A 24,558-nucleotide genomic window follows, 5' to 3' on the forward strand; every position below is an offset into this window, starting at 1 on the left:
TTATATACATTGTACAACTCATAGTGTTGAAAATCTATTGGTTCTCAGATATTATATGATTCTTTTGAGTTGGGCATTAGCATCCTACAGAGTAAATAGCTACCCTAAAAATGTTATTTCCTTTCTATTCTGTTATGACATGGAAGAAGGAAAGTAATGACCAAGTGATAATATTTACACTTAGGTTAGGGGAATGGACACTCCCTTACAAGGGGGGGATTCAGAAGGAGGTACTCTTCCCAAGAGCAAGAACAAGGGTGGGATATATACTTAAAGCATGGTATTAGCTTTAGTAAACAGGATTATGGAAAGCGTATCTTCCAACATAAAACATCCTACATAAAAATAAAGAAAAAGCAAACTTTAAAATACATATTCATAAGCTTTAAAACATATTTCTTCATTACATTCTCCTGGAAAATAATATTATAGAGTGTCAGATAAGAAGTGCTACTATTGAGCTCATTAATCGCCAACTTAAGATTCTCTATATTCATCCATTATATTCCTAGAATGTTCTAAAGCAACTCAAGAGCCCACCTACCATTTGGACTGAATCCAAAGAAACTCTTCCTGCATGAGAACCATTTCGGAGTAGATTACCCATTCTTGTTCTGGTTTATTCCAAGTAGCAAATTAGCAGCGGGTCCAGAAACCCATTCCTTCCCTGGGATTAGCCGACTGACCACTAATTCTACTGCTTGTTGAGCTCAACAAGCAGTAGAATTGTCTCCAATTATATTAGAATCCCTTAGAAGTCAGGATTTTAATCTAACAGGGAAAGGAATAAAAATGCCCTGGATCTTTGCAGGGCACTCAGCAAAGCATATAAATTATGCCTATTGTGTAATAATTTGCCATGGACAAGCAATGCTCATCCAACTTAAACTCCTTCCAACACTTTTATCAACTTAATAGTTGGCTCATTTAACCAAAGGCCACTAGCCTTATTAGTATTCTTCGCATATCAAAGGAAGGAATGCTGTATAAACAGGGCAAAGAGATTTATTACAATAATTTTTTCCCTGATCTTAATTTCAAAGATTAATCACTGCTATTAATGGTGCTGCTTCTGCTATTTTCCTAACACTTTCTGGATGTGAAGAAAACCAGTCATGTGGCAGTTGAGCAACATTATTCTATATATTCTATCTTTACTCTGTGCCATTCTACTTGAGATATAGACACTTAATGAAGAGAAATGTAAGTAATCTATTTCTTGGTGTCTTGTTAGTTACTTTTTGTGAAAAGTCTTTCCTAATCAGTGTGGCTGGGAACACTTAGGCCTGCGCATTCTGTTTTGTAGAGCTCTCCAAAAATTCACAGGATGTTATCTTTAATGACAAAGCTCTCAGAAATAATCCTCAATAGTTTTCCAGGAGGCTAATCGGGTTTTCACCTGGCTGTCTATAATGTCAGCTAAATGGAATCCAAAAGTCAGAAATAATTCTTATAGGAATGATGTGTAGCATGTACACATCGTTTTTTTAAGCGCCAAAGTTATCATTAAGATTTAAAATTAAATCTTAAAAAAAGGGGGCGCGTGGGTGGCTCAGTCATTAAGCATCTGCCTTCGGCTCAGGTCATGATCCCAGGGTCCTGGGATCGAGTCCCGCGTCGGGCTCCCTGCTCGGCGGGAAGCCTGCTTCTCCCTCTCCCTCTCCCCCTGCTTGTGTTCCCTCTCTCGCTGTGTCTCTCTGTGTCAAATAAATAAATAAAATCTTTTTAAAAAGATTAATTAAAATTATTGTTATTAACATTAATTGTTGCTTCCTGGATGCAGACTTCAGTGCAGATGTATACTTCAGGTCAGTTCAACTCCCAAGAGTCCAGTGCCCCTTGGTGTCCTCTGCTCAGGTTGTGGGGGGATTCGAAGACGGGAATGTTAGGGTTCCTGCTCTCCAGGTGCACACCAGGGCAGACGTGAGATGCGAGATTCGTCAAACATTGTGGACCTGTGAAGGCTGTTCTTTGACGTGGACGTTACTCTGGCTGACTGCAGAGTGCACCCACGCTTGAGTCCTTACCCCTTCCTGGTCACCGCTGCCTTGGGAAAGAGGCCGAGCCCGTGTTCTGCCTTAACTGGTCCAGTTCTGTAAGTCCTTCCCACACTCCTGGCAGCGGCAGGCAAGCAGCCCTAAGGAAGCACTGTCTCCATCCTCTTCTGACCACCTCTTTTAACTTGTCCTTTACAAGTATCTTGGTGATATGTGAGTCACTCTGTGCTGTTGCTGTTTGGGGGACCATCAGTATAGACTCACGGTCTAGACAAACAAGGCATTCAGTTGCAAGAATGGCCTCCCTGTAATGCTGAAAAAATCAGCAAGCCATGGATGATGCCAATGGCCGGTGGAATTCACAGCCCTTCTCCAGCCAATCCTATCGCATCAATGTCTGCAGGGACATTCCCGACACTGGAACTTGCTAGTCTCTCAACCGAGATCATTCTCTCATAGACCGAACTGTGTGAAATTGTTATGGCTGCAGGTCAAGTGGCTGGTTAATAGCAATTTCATATGTTCGACCTAATATTGCTCCAAATCTTCTCCCTATATAACATGGCTCCACTTTACAATGAACTGCTTTCCATGTCTGCAGTGCTGCCACTCACTTTAGCTACAAGAAATTTCTCCCTCGGCCAAAGTCCCTTTTCAGGACCTTTTTCGCCAGCATAGCTCTTTAGGACTCGTACCTCACCATCAGGCTGTAGAGTGTAGGTCCTCCTTAGGGCTGCACCCCTTCCCCTTCAGCTTTGTACCTTACAGATCCCCTTGCTCCTTGTAAGTAAGTGCTTTATAATTATTTGCAAGAGTCACTGAGAATCTCAGAAGAGAAGAAAACGATTATGACCCAGACCTGCAGTCATAATGCCCATGTTCAAATCCCAATGTAATTCTTTCCTACTGGTTTACCCCTACCTGCAAATGGAAATAATAATACCTAATACTTGCCTCACAGTTTGGTATGAGAATGAAATAAGTTAACAGTACGTGCTCAGACCAGGCAAGGGTTGAATGGATACAAGTTACTATTATTATTATTGCTATTATTTCAAAATGACAAATGCTGCAAAGAGTTTCTTGCAGACCCAGGGTCTAGCCCTTTTATGGGGATACCGAGAGCTCTATCACAAAACAAGAAGCTGCTGGTCTGATCTGAAGCCAATGCGCACAGCAGTGATGTCATCAACGAAAGGGTGAGGCTGCTTTAGAACAAGAGCAGGGGCCCATGTCGCCGGCTGCACGTGGATTCAGCTGGGGCACCCCCAAATCTATGGATCCCTAGGCTCCTTCCCAGACCAATGAAATCAGACTCCCTGAGGTTGGGGCCCCGGCATCAGTGTTTTTAAAAGCTTCCCAGGTGATTCTAATAGCACAGCCAGGCCTGAGAACCGCTAACATAAAATACTCCTGGGCCACACTTAACTATAATTTGCAGTCATCTGGGCTAATGGTAAATAACCGTAAATAAAAGTTGTTCAAAGTAGAAGTTCTTTCCCAAGGTTGTCACGCCTAATCAGGAAAGTATCACAATTCCTGTTTCTTTTATTCCCTCAAATCTTGGCCACCACCATGAAAGGACATCAAGGAATAGGACACATTTGCCAAATTAAACTTAGCGAATGAAACTTCATGACTAGAGTTTAGGGGCCAGGGAAAAAGTGTAGCTAAGCTTCTAGCCTTAGAGAATTACAAACATGTTTACACTTTTCTAGAAAGAGCTAGAAATAAGGGGCAGGAAATGCATATACCTCCTCTGTGCTCTGGGGCTACAAGTAGGTACTGTGAGTAAATGGAATCAACTTTTGATGACTTTGAAAACTATTCAGGGACAGCACCAAATGGGCAGGGTCCTCTTTTCATTTTCTATGTAGATTAAGTCTGTACACATTCCAGTCTTGTAAAAATGCTTCTTTATGTTGAAATATAAAGGAGTTGATGAGAAAGGTGATGAGATGTGCTTTCTTCTCAAGGTAAGTGCTCTCCACATATATAAGCATTCTCTGATGTAAAGAAGACAGAGCAGTCCAGTGGGGTTTACGGCAGAAGGTATTTCTTTTAACGGAATACTTATAACTAAAATCCAGCTCTCTGTTACTTGTACAATTCATGTTTGTAATAACTAAAGAGTTTGAGGATTTGTTATTGTCCCATCTTGTTTTGTTTATTTTGTTGTGTTTTACTCATTCGCTGATAAAATGATGGATGATGTCAACAAATTCCATTTGAAGCCACAGGTTGGAATGAAGCAATCAAAACAAGTATGGCACACATGCTTGATCAGTTCAATCTAAACATAAAGGAGAACTGTGAGCATTACAAAACAGAAGCATCCTTACTCATAAGTGTTTAATGCCATGTTTTTATTATGTATGCTGCTCTCTCCAAACCTGGGCAATAATTTGGTTTGAGGTGGTCTTAAGTCAATAGGGGTTCCCACACTTGGCACAGGAAATGACACACCTTCCTCAGAAGACCACACTTTAACCTCTGACTTTAAATAAGTCCCACTCTAGAGCTGCCAGGAACATAAATCCACAATCAGAAGTCTCAAACTCAAGAGAAAATAAGTCCCCATCAGCCAGATTCATTGGAAACACTAAGCAGAATACAATTCACAAAGAACAAAGATAATGGAATTGTCAGATTCAGAATATAATTAAACAGGCATGTTTAATACATTTAAAGATATAAAGGGGACTTTGAAATTAAACCTTAGAAGAGATCATCTAATAGTCCAAGACAAATTTGAGTAAGAACAAACTGAACTTATAGAAGTGATCATATAGCTTAAATTAGCATATTAGAATAGACTACTAGAACTCTCATATGTTGATAGGATCAGAAATGGTACAACTACTTTGGAAATAGTTTGGCATTCTCTTGAAAAGTAAAATATACAACTGCTCTAGGACCCAACCGTTCCACATGTATTTACCCAAATGAAAAGAAAGTATATGTCATACAAAGACTTGTATATAAGAATTGTTCATAGCAGCTTCATTTGTAAATAGCAAAAACTGTAAACAATCCAAATGTCCAGCAACAGGTGAATGAATACACAATGGTGACATATTCATACAAAGGGATAATACTCAGCAACAAAAAGGAAAGCAGTATTGGTAACCATAACAGTTAAAATTTAATAGTTCTTTACAATGAAACACTTAGTAAATTAGGAATTAAAAGGAATGACCTTTGATAGATAAAATGAGTCTATTAAGAAAAACTACATTAAACACAGAAGAACACAGCAATTTCATTCATAGCTATATACCCAAGAGAAATTTAAAAAAACATATGTGCACCTAAAAACTTGAACATGAATGTTCATAGCAGCACCATTCATAATATTCCCACCAAATAGGAAGTGATCTAAATGTCCAACAACTGATTAATGAATAAATAAAGTGTGCTATACCCATACAATTGACTCTTCTTGGGCAATAAAAAAAAGAAGTACTGATACATGGTACAGCATGGGTGAACTTTGACAGTATTATGCTAACTAAAAGCACCAATCATAAAAGATTTCATATTGCATGATTCTATTTATATGGCATGTCCAGAAAAGGTAAATACGTAAAGCTGGGGAGCTTTGGGGGCTGATGAAAACATTCAAAAACTGATTGTGGCAATGGTTGCAAGACTATAAATATCCTAAAGCCATGAAATCTTACACTTCAAATGAGTGAATTGAGTGGTATATGGATTATATCTCAATAAAGTTGTTATTTTAAAAAGCCCTGCAGCAGTTCTTATTGTGATAGAGATTAAAGGAATCCCATTAAATGAAAAAGGCTGCCTACTCTCCCCCACTTCTTACCAGTACAAAAAGAAAACAAAACAAAGTGAAAGAAGATTTTAAAAGAAGACAGAATATAGTAATCGTCAAAGATTACTCATATAAAAACCCTCAAGGAATCTACAAACAAATTACATTAGTAGTTAAAAGACTTTTTTGAGTTTTCTCAGTATTCGATCAGTATATAAAAATCAATTGCACATCCATATAAAAAAGAAACTCTTAGCAGATGCACCCTATAAAAAAAGATAATGTTTCCAAGAGTGACAAGAACTCTAAAGAGCCTAAGAATGAATGAAATAAAGAAGAGGGCGAGGCCTTTAAGAAGACATGCATGAACATCATCGAAACGTGGTAAATAAAACGGACTGACATCAAGTTCACGGACAGGAAGACTCAAAATAATAAAGCTGTAATTCTCCCCCAACTTCCCAGAAGTAGACCATATATATGTGAAGATTTGGCACATGATAGAGATGACACAGTAAGTTATGGGGCAAATGACATTCTATTCAATAGCTGGTATTGAGACAATCAGTTATTTACATGGAAAAAAAGAAAATCAAATTTCTACCTTCTGTTATGTCAAAAAGAATCAGCTACAAAGGAATTAAAGGCTTTAATGTGAAAAGGTATAATTTTATAATTATTAAAACACAGGAAATTATTTTAATGTTGTTTTAGCAGGTAAGATTCCTTAAACAAGATTCCAAAAAGCATGAGTCCTAAAACACAGTGATCAACCTAACAACACTAAGTAAAAGCCCTTCTGTTCACCAGAGGACACCAGAAGGAAGTGAAAAAACACAATGCGGGAGAACTTGGTTGTAACACATTCAAGTAACACAAGATTATTTCTCAATATATTGAGAATTAAAATAACTAAGAAAAAGGAAAACCACCATTAGAATAATGTGCAAAAGACATGGATATACATTTAATGGGAGAATAAACATGAAAGCTAATAAATGTGTAAAAAGTTCTATCAGTGCAGAAGTCAGGAAGATGCAAACTTCAAACCCACCAGATCTGCAACAACAGGACAAAGAAAAACATGGAAATAGCAAGTTTTGCTGAGTAAATAGAGCAATGGAGCATTTGTTGCTGATGGGAATGTACTTTGGCACAGCTTCTCAAAGCTCTCGGGCACTACAGAGGAATCTGAAGATGTTCAAATCCTACAAGTCACCCACAGCTCTCTGAGCATGCCCAGGAGAAACACTTGCATCCTCACACTAGGAGTCCATATAATTATGTACCAAGCCATATGTTTCTAAAAGCAAAACCCGCAAACTCTACAAATGTTCTCCTCAAGAGAAAGGATAAATGAATTATGGCATAATCATATGATGAATTAGGAGGTATCAGTGAAAACAGTGTATAAATCACAAGCACCCATATCAACATGGATAAAGCTGAACAACAGTTGAGTAAAAAAAGGCAAGTTGCAAAAAACACATAATATACTTATGGAAGAATCAAAAACAAGCAAGCTAAATAATATTTTGCATATTTGGATGCATACACATGGGAAAATATAAAGAAATCCAAGGGAATGAATAAACACAAAATTCAGTCGAGTGTTTCTCTCTGAGATAGTGAGAGAGGTAATAAAGGAAGAGACAAGAAGAGTCTCCATCAACTATTGGTCAATTTCTATGAGAGAAATTGTGGCATTCTTTAAGTCATGCACATAAAAATACCACATATTCTCCAACTGTATATATCATATATTTCATTATACCCATATACGCCACTATCTTGAAATACAAGATTCTAAGTATTATTCTCCCCAATTTACATATAGATAAATGGAGCATCTAGAGGACATTTCCCAATGTCACATGGGTCGCAATATGCAGAGCTGAGATCCAAATCCAACACTTACTGGTTCCAAACTCCATGGCGTGAACCACCACCCTATGCCACGCTTAAATTAGAGCTTCAGTTTGTTGGGCATTTATTAAATGACAGGAACACATGAGTTTCAAAAGACAGAATGAAACTCTTTACCTTAAATGAAGAGTGTCAAAACGACAGGGTCTCAACAGGTGGATCCCATCATTCACACATTAGAGAGAAAAGGTTAATTGCTAAATTTTGAGTAAAGATGGCAGTCAATTCCTTAGACAGATCTTTTCAATAAAATCTTGCTGAGAGTTACATTCTCAAATAAGGGCATAAGACCAAGCAACAATGTGTGACAATTTTTAAACTTCCTCAGCTCTTGAGGTACTAACTACACAGATGTTTGAGAAGACGAGCTTATGAATGCAGCTTTCCTGTCAACAAATAGGCAACATCTTTGCTGCCCGCTGCTAACACAGCAATCCCTTAAATTTAAAATTCTATGATAGTGTCTCCTGGATAAAGGGGAATTAGAATACATTCACATTCCATGAAATAAAAAAATCAAAGATTCCTTGTTGAAAATGGGCAATGCTTGCAATAGAAGCTAAGCTCAGCGTTGGTTTAGCCTACCAAATGTTTACACTTAAAAAAAAATAATAGTAATTTCACAATTCTATTCTGTCTCCTTTGACACAAATGAGTCTGCAGAGCCTCCCAACTCTGACATCGCTATACATGCTCGTGACCTTGGACTACATTTTGTGACTTCTCTCCTGGACACGTCATCTCTAACTCGTGCTGCTGTCCCAGCCTCCACAGGCTTCAACCCATTCTCCACGCAGCTGGTAGAACCAGAGAGTATGCCATCACTTCCTTGGACAAAGCTGTCTTTCATGTTCTAGTGACAACTCAACAAACCCAAAGTCGCTATCCTGACCTATATGACCACGCAGAGAATGGTCATGTCACTCTGCACCCTCATCCAACACCCATCTACGCCATGGGTTCCCTATTCCAACCACACGGATTCCAAGTTCACACCCTTGTCCTCCTGACTTTGTACTTTATCTCTGAGCAGTGCCTTTATCCCATCTTATTTCCAGCCAATGTTTCCCATCCTTCCTACACTGTAAAATTATCCCCACTGCCACCTCCTGTTCTCTTCATAGCACCAACATATCTTATCATGTTTCACCTGCTTTTATGCCGCTCTCTGTATTTGAGAGTAAACCCCTGGAAGCCAGGAGCTTTGTCATATTCATATTTGAAGCACAAGGAGCGCCTACTAACCTGTTAGGCCCTTAGAATTACCCCATAAGCTTTTTTTTTGCTTTTTTTTTTTTTTTATGGAACCAATGATTATTTCTTAAAAGGCCCACTCCTCATGACCTCTCAGTGTGAGACACTCTGTTCTAGTTCCCTAGCTTCACCTTAGATTTTAGCCAAACTAGAAAACATTGAGAGCATCTGAGGCAGTTTATACATTATAAACGTACAAATTTCTTTTAGACTGTGATTTGCCAAATATAAAATCCATGCTTTGGCCTAACTGGAGCGTCTTATAATGAAAAAACTATTTACACGAATATACAGACATCTATCTGCCTTCCTCTGAATCACCAAATCTATCTGGCAACATCTTGCTATCCTCATTTCTTAACACGATCAGTTATTCAAGTTCACATAATGTTACCATCTTAAAATAGTCCGATGTGACTCACTGCCCACAGTGAAAGGTGCCCATGGGATGAAGAGCAAAGGAGCGAAGAGGAGGGAAAAACTCAATGTTTCTATTTTACAGGTGAGGAAACAGAGGTCCAGAAAGCCCAAACGACTTGCCCCAAGGCAACTCTTGAGTGTGTTGGTGCCAAGACCATTGATCTCCTCAAACACACACTACAACGTTTTTCCTGCTATCTCCTCACTGCCTTTCCATCCTAATAATTTGGACATACAATGTTCATGGTGTGCAGTGAGCTGCTGCCATCCCAGTGATGACCACGGAACTTCTTTCTTCTTAAGTGAATCGAACGCTCATTGTTATTTTGCCCCCTGAAATATCCCTGGTTGCCAATCCTCTGAAAAGAGCATGAACAAATATAAACAAAAAAAAGTTGGTAAAAGCTCTTGAACACTCAGCATCTGAGCAAAGGCAGAAGGACCCAGCAATGCCTTCGTCAATGGGCACTTCTACTTCTCATCGTATTTACACAACCAGAGAAAGTAATGAGCTTGCATATTTTGGTCAATGCATTCATCTCTTGTTGCTCCTGGTCTGAAAATTATCCATTCAAAGAGCCACTGGCTTCTAGGTCTTAACTTATTGAACATTTCCTGCCACACGTGTTACCACTGCATTAGTGCTCTTCATTTTACAACCACACAATATCCAAAGAGAGACATAGTAAGGTGTGCCATGTGAAACGTGTCTTCCACTCCATCATGTCAATCTCTGTGTGGCTGTCTAGTCTATAAAATGAAGGAGACAAATGTGGTGCTACCCTGACACGTCGCTTTAGCCCATCCTGAGAGGAACCATTCTATTAGCTTTGGTAGAAAAATTAGGAAAGAGACTCAACAAAAAGATTATGTGTTTATTCATCAAGAGGGAAAAATATATAGGATTTGCTAGTGACGATGTGCGAGGTGATGTGTGCTTTACTTACATGTCTCATTTAACCTTCCCAAAATTACAGAAAAGCATTAGCCCCACTACTATAGATTTTTTAAAAAGTGAAATTCAGGGAAATTAGCAAACCCAGGCAATATCTAAAAACACAATGATGAAATATAGCTCTCACCTATGAAACTACCAATTGCACCTTTCAGATCCATGAGTTAAAAAAATGCTAAGGATGACAGAAAATACAAAGAATATTCTAGACTAAATTTATAAAGATTTTCAGTTCTATACCAATCAGAATTTTAAATTTTAAAATTAGTTAGTTTTCCCAAAACATCTTTTACAGTGCAAAGCCTCTAAATACAATTTGGTATATTGTTTTTGTTTTATTTTTTTAAAAGATTTTATTTATTTGAGAGGGAGAGAGAGAGCATGGGTGGGGGGGGAAGGGCAGAGGGAGAGGCAGAAGCAGAGTCCCCACTGAGCAGGGAGCCCAACCCCAGGACCCCAGGACCCCAGGATCATGACCTAATCCAAAGCCAGATGCTTAACCAACTGAGCCACCCAGGCGCTCCTGGTATATTGTTTTTAGGTGTAAAGTTAATATTAGTTTTTCAGTACGTCATTTTGGAAAGAAGTCAGGCTTCAAAACTGATTAGAAAGTGTTAAATATGGTAGTTGCTGTAAGAAATATAGTAAATAATTACAATTATTATGTACTGAACCGTTTTTAGGACTTACGTCAAATCCTCAGGATAGCTATTTGCTATCCTACAGAAATCTAGAAAACCGTGTTTAATATGTGCTATAGACTGAATGTTTGTGTCCCTCCCAATTTCATGTTTTATGTTGAAATCTAATCCTCTCCGTGATGGTATTTGGAGGTGGGGCCTCTGGGATGTGATTAGGTTATGAGGGTGGAGCTTTCATGAATGGAATTCCTGCCTTTATAAAGGAGGCCTCAGAGAGCTCCCCCACCCCTTACGCCAAATGAGGACACAGCACAAAGAAAGCTGCCTGTGAACCAAGAGGCAAGTCCTATTCAGATACCAAATTTGCTAGTGCCCTTGACCTTGGATTTCCCAGCTCCAGAAGAATGAGAAATAAATTTATGTTGTTTGTAAGCTACTCAATCTATGGTATTCTGCTAGAGTAGCCTGAAAGACTACGACTATATAACTGGCATTTTATAAACATAAATATTAGTATAATTTGTCCACTGGTAATTTGCAAGAGAATGCTGAACAGTCTGGATATAATTAAAAGCAATAATAACACATGCGATGAACACTCTTTACACCTCATTTCTGTAAGAATGAATCTCAAATATATTTCAAATGAAGGAATTCAAAATAGCTGTAATCACTGGGGTGGGGGTGGGGATAGAGAAAAAATGAGCACAAAATCCATCCAAAACGTTTGTATCACTAGCATGAAAATGGACTGGAGACATTTAGATAGCTATTTATAACATATGTAATTTACAATGTAATTTAAGACTGAATAACAGCAAGGTGTATTAACATGTGTACTTGGGGAGTAAAGATACCTGGGTTTAAAAGTCAGTGCCTGGTCCTAACTGTTGGATGTTGGGAAAGCGAATTTCCCTCTCTGAATCTCAGTGTTGTTATCTACAAAATGACATAATAAAGACTTACCTCATACGGTTAACTCAAAGTAAATAGCATGATCTACATAAATCATTTCCATGCCTGGTCTATATGAATTGCTCAACAAATACTACCATTAATATTAATAAAGTTATCACTGTTACCATCATCTTCCTGAGATCAGAGTAAAAGGATGAGACTAAGTCAACCCTAACACCATGCCTAGCGTACATCAAACCAACGGGGCTCTAGAATACGGAGTACTGTTTTAATGTGAAAACTAACTAGAATGAATATTGAAATGTGATATTCTATGATATTCTGATCTGGTAAGGTCAGGATAATATAAACCATTTGATGTGTGATATATATGTATATATTCTGGAATATATAGAAATAGAAATCCTTATAATAGATTAATAAGACTGGTGCTTTTTCCAAAACAAGAGCAATGAAAATAAGAACAGTAAGAGAAATACGACATATCCACTCATTCATTTCTACATTCAGTACTGACTGACCAGTTATCACATGCTGGCCAAGACTTTGGCATATCCTCCTAGTCCCTGCCCTTCAGGAATTACTTAGAGGCTAGTACAGCACCTACTTCTACTTCTAGTGGCTGAGAAGGCTCAGCAAAGTCTCAGTGCAGGCGAGGAGGAGGTAGCAGCTTTAATCCACGTTGTAAATTGTCTTAAAGGATCAGGAATTCACAGGACACTAGAGTACTATCTAGAGGTGGCTCAGCACAGTGGACTTGGACTCTAGGCAAGATGGGAAAGGCTCAGAGAGCTGCCTCTTTAAACCAGCAACAACTATAAGTGTTCCCACTCTTTCTGGAGTAGAGACGTGAGCAGAAATGTGATGGTACTGCATGGAGGTGATTCTTGAGGGCCCAGAAAGTAGTCTAGAATATTCTTCTTAATTTATGTAGGAAAAAAAGAGACTATAATAGGAAATCCTAAAGGAATAATGTTAGCATTAAAAGGAAAGGCTAGGAAAATGGGGAAAAAATAGGTAAGAGGAAAGATGGTAGTACAGGGATTAAGAAAAGAACAAGAGTTCACAAAGGGACTTGAGAAAATTGGGAGCATTTTCGAGGTAGATTTCTGCTCTGGAATTTAGTTTGGAAGGAAACAGAGAAACACTTTTATTTTTTTTAAGAAATTAGCAATGAAAAAGAAAAACCTCAAAAATATGTCTATAGTCCCTGAATTTGTTTTTTTTTCTGTTTTTATATGAAGAAGACATTCTAAAAAAATTAGAAAATATCACTGCAATATTAATTCTGATTACCAACTCAATAAATTAAATGCCATGTTCAAATAAATCGCTAGGCTTTACTGGAGGAGTTGTACTTCAGCCATGTGAGAAATGCTTATTTCCTAGTCTGGAAACTAATAATAATGGTATTTAATGAAAAAATAAAATTCTAAAAATAAACAATTAAAACTGATTCAATATTATTATCCACCCCCCCCCCCCCCCCCCCAAGCAAACATGTATTCACTAGCAGTAAGAATCTAGAATTCTATGGCTTTGAGTGATTTTTACCTTGGGCTAAATGACTTCATTTGGGAATGTGTGTATGTGTAGAAATATCTACATAATAAAAGAATTCATTTGTAAAACATTTTAAAGTAATTATTTAATTATTTAAGCTATGTGATTTCCAAAATGAAATACTTTGGCAAATTTATTCCTTCTTTATCTTAAAACAATAAATGTAACTACTTGTTTAAATATCATATCCTGCACGATAGTGAAAAAATGCACGTTTTACTCATAATTATATTCGTACGTGATTTATTTCCTTAAGAAAGTTTAGTGATCATGCTTTTAAATAAATATATTTCATTCTGACAAAAAGTATGTGAGTACTTGACTGATGTTTCTTCACCTCTAACTAATTTAATCAGAAATCAGCATTTTCTCTAAAATAAGCCTGACTTCTTTGTAAGTGTGGACAAGATTTTTAGACTCCATTTATAGAATTGTTGGCATTTCAGCTCACAGAATTTAGTTAATAAAGAGAATGACCTTTGGTAACATGTACAACATTAATTCCTTTTGCATCTACTCTCCAAAAAATGGCAGGCTTTCGTGAAAACTTGTTTGCAAGAAATTCAAAAGTTCATCTGCGGGGAAGAGAGAGCATCTTCTTATATGCAGCAAGCAATTTTTATATATATTATGTTTGTCTTAAATATATATAACTCTAATCAGAGTCTTGGGTATCTATATTATAAAAATGGTGAGGCTAAAGATGATTCCTTTATTTGGTAGTCCTATTCCACAGTAAATAATGACCCTACTCCACATTCAAACACCTCTACTTCTTAGAATCAAAGCCCAGATTATTTTGACATGTGAATCCAAATGCATACATACATGCATACAAAATAAAATGGGCTATACACATTAAACTTTTGAATGAAATATTGATGTTAACAAAATAAGATTCATTTTTTCTAAAAACATTCATAGTTCAGCTTATTGTAATATATATCTAGCACAACCAATTGAAAAGCATTGTATACATTTTTCTATTACTGCATAACCGATTATCCCCAACTGAGCAGTTTAAAACAATGTCCTTTTTTTTTAACTAACAGTTTTGTAAGTTTTGTAAAATTCAGGTGTGTGGCATGGTTGGGTTCTCTGTTCAGGGTCATATAAGGTTATCATCTGAGTTTCTGTTGGCTACTTTCCTTTGTTGAGGTTCTAGGGAATAATCTGCTTCAAGTTCTCAGGCTATGAGCTGAATTCGACTCCTTTTGGTTATAGCACTGAGATCCTCTTCTTCTTGCTGACTGTCAGTCAGGTATCATTCTTAGCAGCTAGAAGCCATGTGCATTGCTAGTCACTTAGCTCCTCCATCTTTAAAACCCGTAATGGAGAATTTCTTACATGTCAAATCTCTCTAGCTTTGGATTTTTGACTTCCTTTGTTTCTGAGCTCTAGACCATTGTTATAAATCATCATCATCATCGTCATTATCATCATCATCATGGTTTCCAAGAGTCAGGTTTCTTTTAAGAAGAATCCGTAAGATAGGTCCAATTGTGATTTGAGCTCAAGATCTCTCCCATTGGGTCCCTGCTCCCCATCGGAATCAGCAATATGATTAGTCATCTATTTTGATGTCCTTAAATTTTCAGTAACACTCAAGAAAATCCCCACACATTCTTTGAGTGAAGGTTAAACATTCCGTGGCAGGGAAACTCCTAGAAGTGTCAATAGAGTCTCATCCCCAATGCTTTTTTAAGTTCTAATGACCCACAAGCAGGGGACACCTGGTCCAATTTGGACTGATCAAGAAGACATTCAGAAGGATGGGAGCCCTGGCCGGGTAACTGCATCCATAGGAGGAGGTGACCAAGTGAAAGAAGGTAGACATTCTAGATAGAAGAGATCACATGGTCAGAGCCCTGAGATGGGAAACAGTGGTGTGTTTATGGAAGTGGGAAAGAGTCCTTCAAGGACATGGTTCTGGTCTATGTATTATGCAGCTCAGTCACACCCCACATGGGGAACAGATTTGGGCAGAATGCAGGCAGAAGGATGAGCCAGAATGTTGTTACTAGAGTCTGTGGAGAATATGGCAAGGGCATAGGCATATGCAAGTCCTCAGACCATGGGACTGAGAAGAGCAATGCATGGTCCCCAGCCTCATAGGGAATGGATGGCTCATAGGGCTGCCAGACCACGTTCATGGACGGGCCGAGAACTGAGGGACGGGCATGAGCCAAGTAATCACAGCTGGCCAGGGGGAGAGAGTGAGCTACTAGCAAGGGGAATCTGATCATGACCCTAAATAAAGGTCATCTGTATAAGTAATGTACCTGACTCAGGTCTGGCTGGTCTGAGGAATCAGGGAGAAAGGATGGAACCAAACTTTCTAGTGGGAAGGGAGCAGGTTCCAACAGCTTGGAAAGGACTGGGCTGGAAACAGTGAGGAAAACCAAGATAGGAAGGATATAAGGTACATGGTGGATCTAGAGTTGCAGTAAAAAGCACCAATAATTCCTCTGTAGAAGAATAATAACACTTAACAGCTCATTGATCTGAATTCTGGAAGCTTCAGTACCCATGTGGATGTTTAGCAAAGTCTGTGAAGAGTTGGAGAGATCACCACGTTCCTATTTGCAGCTACTTATGCCATGGCTGAAAGGATGCAGGAGCTGACGAGCTACAACAACAGATAGCTCCAGCATCCCCTTCTCCAACTTCTCAGTGTCCTCACGTGTGTCCTTTGACTATTATAATGTTGACTATTACAAATGCATACTAATAGTTTTTCAAAGAGTTTCAACTGTCAATGTGATGACCAGGAAGAAGGTCTTAGGAATCAGATGGAGAATTTCCTATCATCAATAAAAGGCAGGGAAACACCAAACTCTATTTACTAGTCATTTTTACCACTTACATAAAAAGTCTGAAAGATACTTGATTTTGTTTTATTTCCTCTAAGAAGCTCTCTTACCCCTCCCTAGTATCCCTAAGTAGGAAACAACATCTACATTATCAAAGACTTCTTTACCTGTTCTCCTTTTTCAAAAAATTGTTCATATTCTATTTTTAAAATTTTTAAAAATATTCTTTTTGATGTGCTAACTAGGTTAGTCTACCGTGCTTAATAAAGACTTGAATTTCCAAAGGAACATTTCTGAAGCTGAGAAAACAACTAGGTTATGATAAAAAAAAGGAACAGTGGAAGCTATGTATTAGACTTTCCTCCAGTGAATTATCAGTAAATTGCTCGTATTATTCAAGTGCAGATTCATACATTAGAGATTTCCAATATACAAAATAATCAGGCTTAATGAAAACTGACATTATATAGCTGTATAGCAAAGAGAAATAATTAGGTAGTGTCATCTGCACTTAACACTAGCATTTAGTACATTTTTTTACACAGGATTATTGATTGTGTATCACGGGCTGAGAGCCAGGGATAGAGGATATAGTATAAAGAATCAAAAGTTGTCAGGCGATAATTTTTCTGTCTACTTCAGTAGTTCAACATGTGTTCCATTGAAGATACTTTGGACCTAAGAAAAGAAATCAATTCAATCAAATCAAATGAGGGAGGAGGAAAGTTTTTAAGAATTGAGAAGGCAGTCTCATAGATAACAACCTCTGAAATGCAGCCGGGCCTCACGGTAAGTGAGCAGGCTTGTCTGCCCTTCGGGAACAACATGGCCTCTCTGCCGGACTACTTTCTGTCACCACAGATCCCTCCGCTGGCACATAAGCCACACAGCCCCCACGCCCCGCCTACCATCAGATGTCACCGATCTTAGGACACTTTCTTCACGTTCGCAAGAGTAAGACCAGTTTCTTACAGGTCGGTCACTGGGTGAATCAGATTATCTGTTTCTGATCCACTCAGAAGTTGGGAATTGAGGCACAGGATACAACATGGTCCCCTAGACCTGTGCCTACGAGGGGCTGGGGAGGGGATGAAATGAAATAAAAGATGTATAGTACGCAAAAATATCACACAGCAAAGTAGAAATATGAATTGAAAAGGTAATCTGATAAACAGTGAATCAGTGGGTTTCAAGGCAAAACAGATGTCAATTCAGTGGTGTGTATGGACCTAGGAAGCTGACAGTCTTAGCTTCTCGGGAAATAGCAAAAAAACCCACCTTTAACCAAAAGTTCTTCAAATAAAAAAAAAGAATCAGATGGGGAAAAAAAAAAAAAGATGTATAATCTGTGCCTTGGAGTACAGAAGAATTCAAGACCCAATTTGCATACTATTTTTCTTCCAAAATGTGGTTGTAATTTTGTTATTATAAATTCTTAATACTTTTTCTTCAAAAAACAATTATGTTCAATTAGCCAACATATAATAAAGGAGGGCACTTGTGATGAGCACTAGGTGTTATATGTAAGTGATGAATCACTAATTCTACTCCTGAAACCAGTATATGTTAACTGACTAGAATTTAAATAAAAATGTGAAGGAAAAAAAAGCTCTTCAAATATGTACAACCACATGTACTGAATCAAATACACATTTCTAAACCTTATTTTTCTCCTTGCCTTAGTCTCACCATCTTCTTAGTCTCACCATCTTCAACTAGTCAACCTTCTGAAAACAATTTCATGTAAACACAATTCACTTTTTTTTTTTTTTGTCCTTTCTGCTTTGGTTAATTTGGGTGTTTGGCAAGTCTGTTTGAGGAATCACAATGTACCTATTTGCAGCTACTTATAACCTAGGTATTTGGATGCAGAGGTGGATATGCTTCCACAGGTCCAAAATAATGTTTTGCAATAGAAAGTGATATTCCATCCAAGTAAGCTAGCCTAACAAGAGTACAATGATATCCATGTAGATTTACCATTGTTAAAGAAAAAAAAAAAAGAACAATGTTAAAAGACTGATGGCAAGTGACTGGAATAGGAAACATTCTGACTACAGATGTACTCTTACAATGATAAAGGATTTTAGAGCAATAGGTACAAGGACGTTTTAATTCTTTTGTCACAGCAGGTGGCTGTAGACTCCAGGAAGAGGAATCCCCGCCTGACTTCCATCTACAAGAGGCCATGTGACTGGTTTTCACCAACAGACTGTGCAATTGACAACGCAATTGACAATGAGGTCATCGGGGATGGCACAGCTCTTAAGAGAGAAGCTGGGTCCTTAATAACCGTAGGAGGGAAAGCAGAGAAGCCGCCCCCTGACGACCATCCACTGCCTCTATCTGTTGAATGAATGAGACACAAACAGCTATTGTATTAAGTCACTGTAATGCTGGAGTTGACTTGACACAGCAACTGTTTCTTTAACTAAGACACCTCCCTAAAGAAGTAGAATCTCAGAAACACATTGTAGAACAAGATAACAGGGAGATACAATGCATTACTGAGAAATGGAAGTTGTCTTGCGTAACTTTGTTTCTTTCACACACACACATCACATACTCATATGCACACACACACATACACACACACACACACACACACACACACATTTTTAAACATGAAAACATGGTCCTAGGGTCGATAATTTATTTTGTGGTCAAGTGATTGTGTTTTGTTTTTAAACATTTCAGAACCTCAAACCAACCCCTAATTGAATAATTACTCTATCTCTGAATTCGAAATATTTTTACACAGGAGGATTGCATGCGTGGTGGGTATCTGCAGTGCCATTTTGCAACTCAGCATCGTACGTTAGCAAACAAGACAGGTGACATCGAAATGTTCTCTCTTTCATTTCAGGAACCTGCAACTCTGGCTCATTTAGAAATAAAGAACCAAAGCAGAGAAGCAGCTTTGATATGGCATCTCCTGATTTCCGTGAGTTGACTCAATGCAAAGCCTTCCTTTGTGTAAAATTATGCATAATTTGCATTCGGGGCAGGTGTTAATTTTGTTAAAAAGAGTTTCAAGTACAAACCAGGCCATTTCGGACACCTTTTGAACATCTTAAATCAGATTGGTTACAATTCCCTTCCAACGTCTCAATGAATGTTCCAAATGCACTGCCAGGTTTGTAAGGAGAAGATAAACAGCACGATTTACTTTCCCTGGCAGCTCCAAGCACAGAAGTGTAAGGAGGCAGTGTGCCCGGTACCTGATGCTGCTCATGCTGCCCGTCTCTGATCCAAGCTTGCATCGCTCCAGTTGGCTGGCGACGATCTGGCGTTCTGCCTCCAGCTCTCGGGTCAGTCTCTCAAACTGTAATTCCTGAAAGAAAGCCACCAAAAAGATTAATTCTATCATCTATTTGCAAAGTGGAATTTACATCAAAATGACACGCGATGGTCAACGGGAAAAAAATGCGATGTGCCAAGATGTCAAATTTGAGAAGCAGGGGATGTCGTGAAATCAAAGAAGGATTTGCAGTTCAGACAGACCTGAGTATGTACCATAGTCCTGGGGCCTGCTGGATGCAGGGCCTGTGTAAGTTATTTAATCTTTCTAAATATCAACTTCATCATATGTAAAATGGGTTGACAATACTTATTTCCTAAAGTCGGGGTGAGGACTCAATGGGACACTGACCATGAAAAATTAGCCTTGGCTATTGTTTGGCAGATGGCCAGCACCCAACGGATATTAAATTCTCCTGCCATTAAAATTGTACCATTCAGTAAAACGTTATAAGAAACAGTTTTTTTATCATGTGGAGTACTGTGTTTATTCCCTATCGACCTTCTAGCTGCCTCTCTCTACTAATTCGAGCCTAACATTACTTATTACATATTGTAGACTGACAAGAAATAACGCTTAAACTTATACTTCTGTAGGCTTTAAATTCCAGCAGAACGGGAATGATACTGATCCTTTACAGCCTAATTACTAAGTGAATATCCTTTGAGATATTTGCTGTATCGCCTTAAAAAAAAAAAACCAAACCAATTAAACCAATGAAGAATGCTTCTACAAATCTGCCTGAAATCCACTGTTAAAGAATCAACTTTAATGAAAAATAATTCAATCAGTATGTCAAGTATCTTAGCTGTTCCAATTATAGGACTTTTGTACCACATTTTAATCTTTCTGTTTTATTTTTCCATGCACTTAAGTTTTTTAATAAACGTAATTATAGCAAAGCCTGTATTTTAACTAAAAATGTCAGAAGAAGTTTTTACAATGTAATCAAATTACATTTGATTTCTTTAAAAAAAAATGATCTGTACAGTTATGTTTGGGGTATGGGAAAACAAAAATGCTGGAAAATACTGAAAGTACAGGTCAGTGTGGGTGAATGAAAACTCCCAACATTGCAGAGATTTGTCTTCTCAGGAAAGATGAGTTTATTTGCTACCCTGGGACACTCTCGGGTGATACTTTTCAAAAGTAGGACCTGGTGTGTCCTCCACATATATTAAAATTTCCCTTGTTCTCTTCCACAAGAGCAGACTTCTTTTCTGTTCACATTATTTTGAGGAACTAAGTAAGAAACACTTTACAAGGGGAGCCAGGGTGGATCAGTCAGTTAAGCACCTGCCTTTAGCTCAGGTCATGATCCTGGAGACCCAGGATGGAGTCCAGCTTCAAGCTCTCTGCTCATCCAGGAGTTAGCTTCTCCTTCTCCCTCTGCTCCTCCCCCCACTTGTGCTCTCTCTCTGTCTTGCTCACTCTCTCTCTCTCACAAAATAAAATATTTAAAAAAAGAAACATGTTACAAATGAGAGCTCAACTTTTTCCTGTAAAGTTCTAAAACTAAGGAGGGGTGCCTGGGTGGCTCAGTCGGTTAAGCGTCTGCCTTTGGCTCAGGTCATGATCCCAGGTCCTAGGATCGAGTCCAGCATCGGGCTCCTTGCTCAGCGGGGAGCCTGCTTCTCCCTCTGCCTGCTGCTCCCCCTGCTTGTGCACTTTCTCTCTCTCTCTGGCAAATAAATAAAATCTTAAAAAAAATAAAAATAAAAAATAAAACTAAGGAAGCATGTTGTTGTGGGAGCTCACATCTTTATTCTTACATATTCTGAAGGACAGCAAAGATTATTTGTAAGGAACAAATACCAAGACCTCTACCAGAATGCATGTTGTGCACCTAACCTCTGTTTCTTCTCCCAGCAAGTTCTGCTTTTTTGGGGGCAGTTCCTTTCCACAAAAAATATGCAAGTTCTAGAAGATTTTCATTTCCAGGCTTTATAATATATTTTATCTCGAATCTGTCATAACAGAAAACCAAGCTATACTTTTGGATTGGTATTACCTTAAAAACATAATATTTAAAGATCATATAGCATTCCTCATGGTAGATGGAAATTCATTATGTGTAGTACCTAAAAGTATTTTAATTAGTCACATATATGCGCCTGTTGTAAGTAGTCCAATACAGTGAGACAGTGCACAGTCTGGGTCATGATTCACAAACCGTAAGCTTCTGCCCTTGGGGGTGCCCGAATAAGGCTGTGGCCACACTGCATGTTTCCTCCACATCAGAGTTATGGAGGGAGGTGACAGGAGACACTTTCTCATGCAAGCTGTCTTCCAAACACAGAGTCACAATTTCCAGTGCTCCTCATCACTTTGTGTAGATCTGTATTTCCATCTGGCATCATTCTTCTGCCTGAGAGACTTCCTAATGTTTCTTTTGGTGATGAATTCTGTCAGCTTTACATGCCTAATAACACTCTTTTGCCCTCATTTTTGAAAGACATTTTGTCTTCTCGTTTGCACTGTTTCTGACAAAAAACTATGGTATTCATGTATTTGTCTCTACAGTGTCTTTTTTTCTCTGCCTCCTTTTAAGATTTTCTCTTTATCACTGGTGCTGAACAACTTGATTATAACGTTCTTTGCTATAGTTTTCCTCATGTTTCTTACGCTTGGGGTTCACTGGGTTTCCTGGATCTGTGGATTTAGTTTCCTACAAATCTGGAAAGCTTTTAGTCATTAATTGCTCAAATTGTTTCCCCTTTCCCCACTAACTCCCCTCCTTCAGTGACTACAATTACATATATTATTAGGCCACTTGGAATAGCCCCACAGCTCATGGATTCTTTTCCCATTTTTAAGGTCCTTTTTTTCTCACTCTGTGTTTCATTCTGAATAATGTCCATTGGTGTCGAGTTAATCAATCTTCTCTGCAATGTCTAATCCACCTAATTAATCCTGTTGAGTATATTTTTATCTCAGACACTGATGAATCAAACATCTCTAGAAGTTTCACCTGGGTCTCTTTTATATCTTCCATGTCTCCAACTTTATGAACACGGGGAATACACATATAAAAACTGTTTTAATGTTCTGATTAGCTAATGTTATTAGCATCTGGGTCAGTTTCAACTGATTGATTTTTCCCCTCAGTACGGGCCCTGTTTCTGCTCCTCCTCATGTATGGTGATCTTTGGTTGAACATAAAACATTTTGAATTTTACCTTATTTGTCCTCTGGGTATCTTCATATTCCTATAGATATTTTAAGCTCTGTTCTGGGGCACAGTTGCTTGGATGCAATTTGATATGCTTGAGTCTTGCATTTCAGATTTGTTTGGGGAGGCAGAGCAGCATTTAGTCCAGGGCTAATTATTCTACATTACCCAGGTGGATCCTTTGTAAGTACTCAATGTCCAGTGGACTATGGGGTTTCCCAGTTTGGCTGGTAGGTGCGGGCACATATTTCTGGCCCCAGGTTGGTACTATTTCCTCCCATCCTTTCAAATGGTTCTTTCCCTGCCCCCTGGTGGTTTCCTTACAGACACAGGCTGCTCAGGTCTCAACTGAATAGCACAAGTGGATCCTCTGTAGATCTCGAGGGTTCTCCTTCTGAGCAGTGATCACCCTTCTTCTATTTTGCCCCACAAATTCTAGTCCCTCTTACCTCCCTGGACTGTCAGTGCTGTCTCCCCAGTGCAGCGAGTCCCTTGGACTCTGCGGGTCCCCTTTTCCACACTGTTGTAGCTGGGGAAATTGTAGGCCCACCTTATTCGCTTTGTATCTCTTAGGAACTACCTTTCTTCACTGCTTAAAGTTCAGAGTCTTGAAAGCTGTGTTTCATATTGTCTGTAGGTGTTGTTGTTTCAGATGGGAGGGTATTGTCAGGCTCTGTTACTCTATCTTAGCTGAAATCTGGAAGATTTTTAAGAATTCACAATTTTCCTCTGTGTTTGATGTGTAAAAGCATATTTTCTGCCATATTTAAAAACTCATATTAAATGAACTACTAACCAGGCAAATACATAGGTTTTTACATGTTATCTTCAATGTTGTTCACTATTATAGGATTAAAAACAAACGACTACCTTTGGGTGACTTGTTTGTTTTATTTACATGATGACTTTTTAACTGAACTGACATCTTCTCTATTAAGGAAATGGTTATCAATATGTTGCCTTTTTAAAATGTCCATTGAATAAATGTTTACTTTGTCATTGTGTATATGAACCAAGAAAGTAATTAAGTGAATTTTCCCCTGTGCTTTGCTATGGAATACATAGTAAATGTCAAGGTCCTCAAGGAGCAAGGAAGTTTCTCTTCATCTAAAATCCTGTGTTTTATTACTATAACAACACAAAACATAAAAATAAAATTGGAAACAATTTTTTATTGAGTACTTACTACTGAGTGCTTAACTTCTAGGACCATATATAAGGCAGAAATTTTTCCTGCTGTGTTGCCAATGTAGCTAGTGTCTAGAGCAGTCCTGGCACATAGTAGGTGCTCAATAAATATCTGTTAAACATATGTGTCTGCACGGAGCTAAGTGCTTTACATGCATTGCCTTGTGTCATAACACTGCTGTTTCCTAGGTTCTGTTGGGTTATTTTTCCCTACTTTACAAAAATGTTAATTAAGATTTAAGTCTTAGCCTCGGCCAAAAAAGAAATTCTTCCTTCAAAAGCAGCAAAGAGAATGAGATAAAGGATGTTGTTTAAGAGATCTGGGCATAGAGAAGGGGTAACTTTAAAGAAGCTAATGAATATTGGATGGACTAAATCTTCCCTGTATTTTCAATTCTTTTGTTTTAGAGGCCCCCGAAGTCCATTAACATAGAGCGCCTGTGATGCCAATATAAACTATGAATTTCATTCATACTCATATTAAGACTCATTATTTAAATAACTTTTATTTCTTTGAACTCTAGAGACCAGGTTCTGAAATGCCTTCTGTTTTTTCTCACATTACAGTCATTTCCTACTTTACCCCAACTCAAGGGCCTAAAAGCTCATGGGGAGGGCTGATCTCGCCATAG

General features: G+C 38.3%; 1 protein-coding gene across 5 annotated transcripts in view; it reads right to left on the bottom strand.

Annotated features, from left to right (window-relative positions):
* CTNND2 (catenin delta 2) overlaps positions 1 to 24,558 on the bottom strand; it is an 887,227-nt gene that overhangs the window by 537,164 nt on the left and 325,505 nt on the right. For all 5 annotated transcript variants that reach the window (XM_032415368.1, XM_032415365.1, XM_032415366.1 and 2 more), the window contains one exon: positions 19,487 to 19,599. In XM_032415368.1, the coding sequence (XP_032271259.1) occupies positions 19,487 to 19,599 (113 nt within the window). The remainder of the gene's footprint in view (positions 1 to 19,486; positions 19,600 to 24,558) is intronic.

The sequence above is a fragment of the Phoca vitulina genome, unplaced genomic scaffold, assembly GCF_004348235.1.
Source record: "Phoca vitulina isolate PV1807 unplaced genomic scaffold, GSC_HSeal_1.0 scaffold17, whole genome shotgun sequence".
NCBI lineage: Eukaryota > Metazoa > Chordata > Mammalia > Carnivora > Phocidae > Phoca > Phoca vitulina.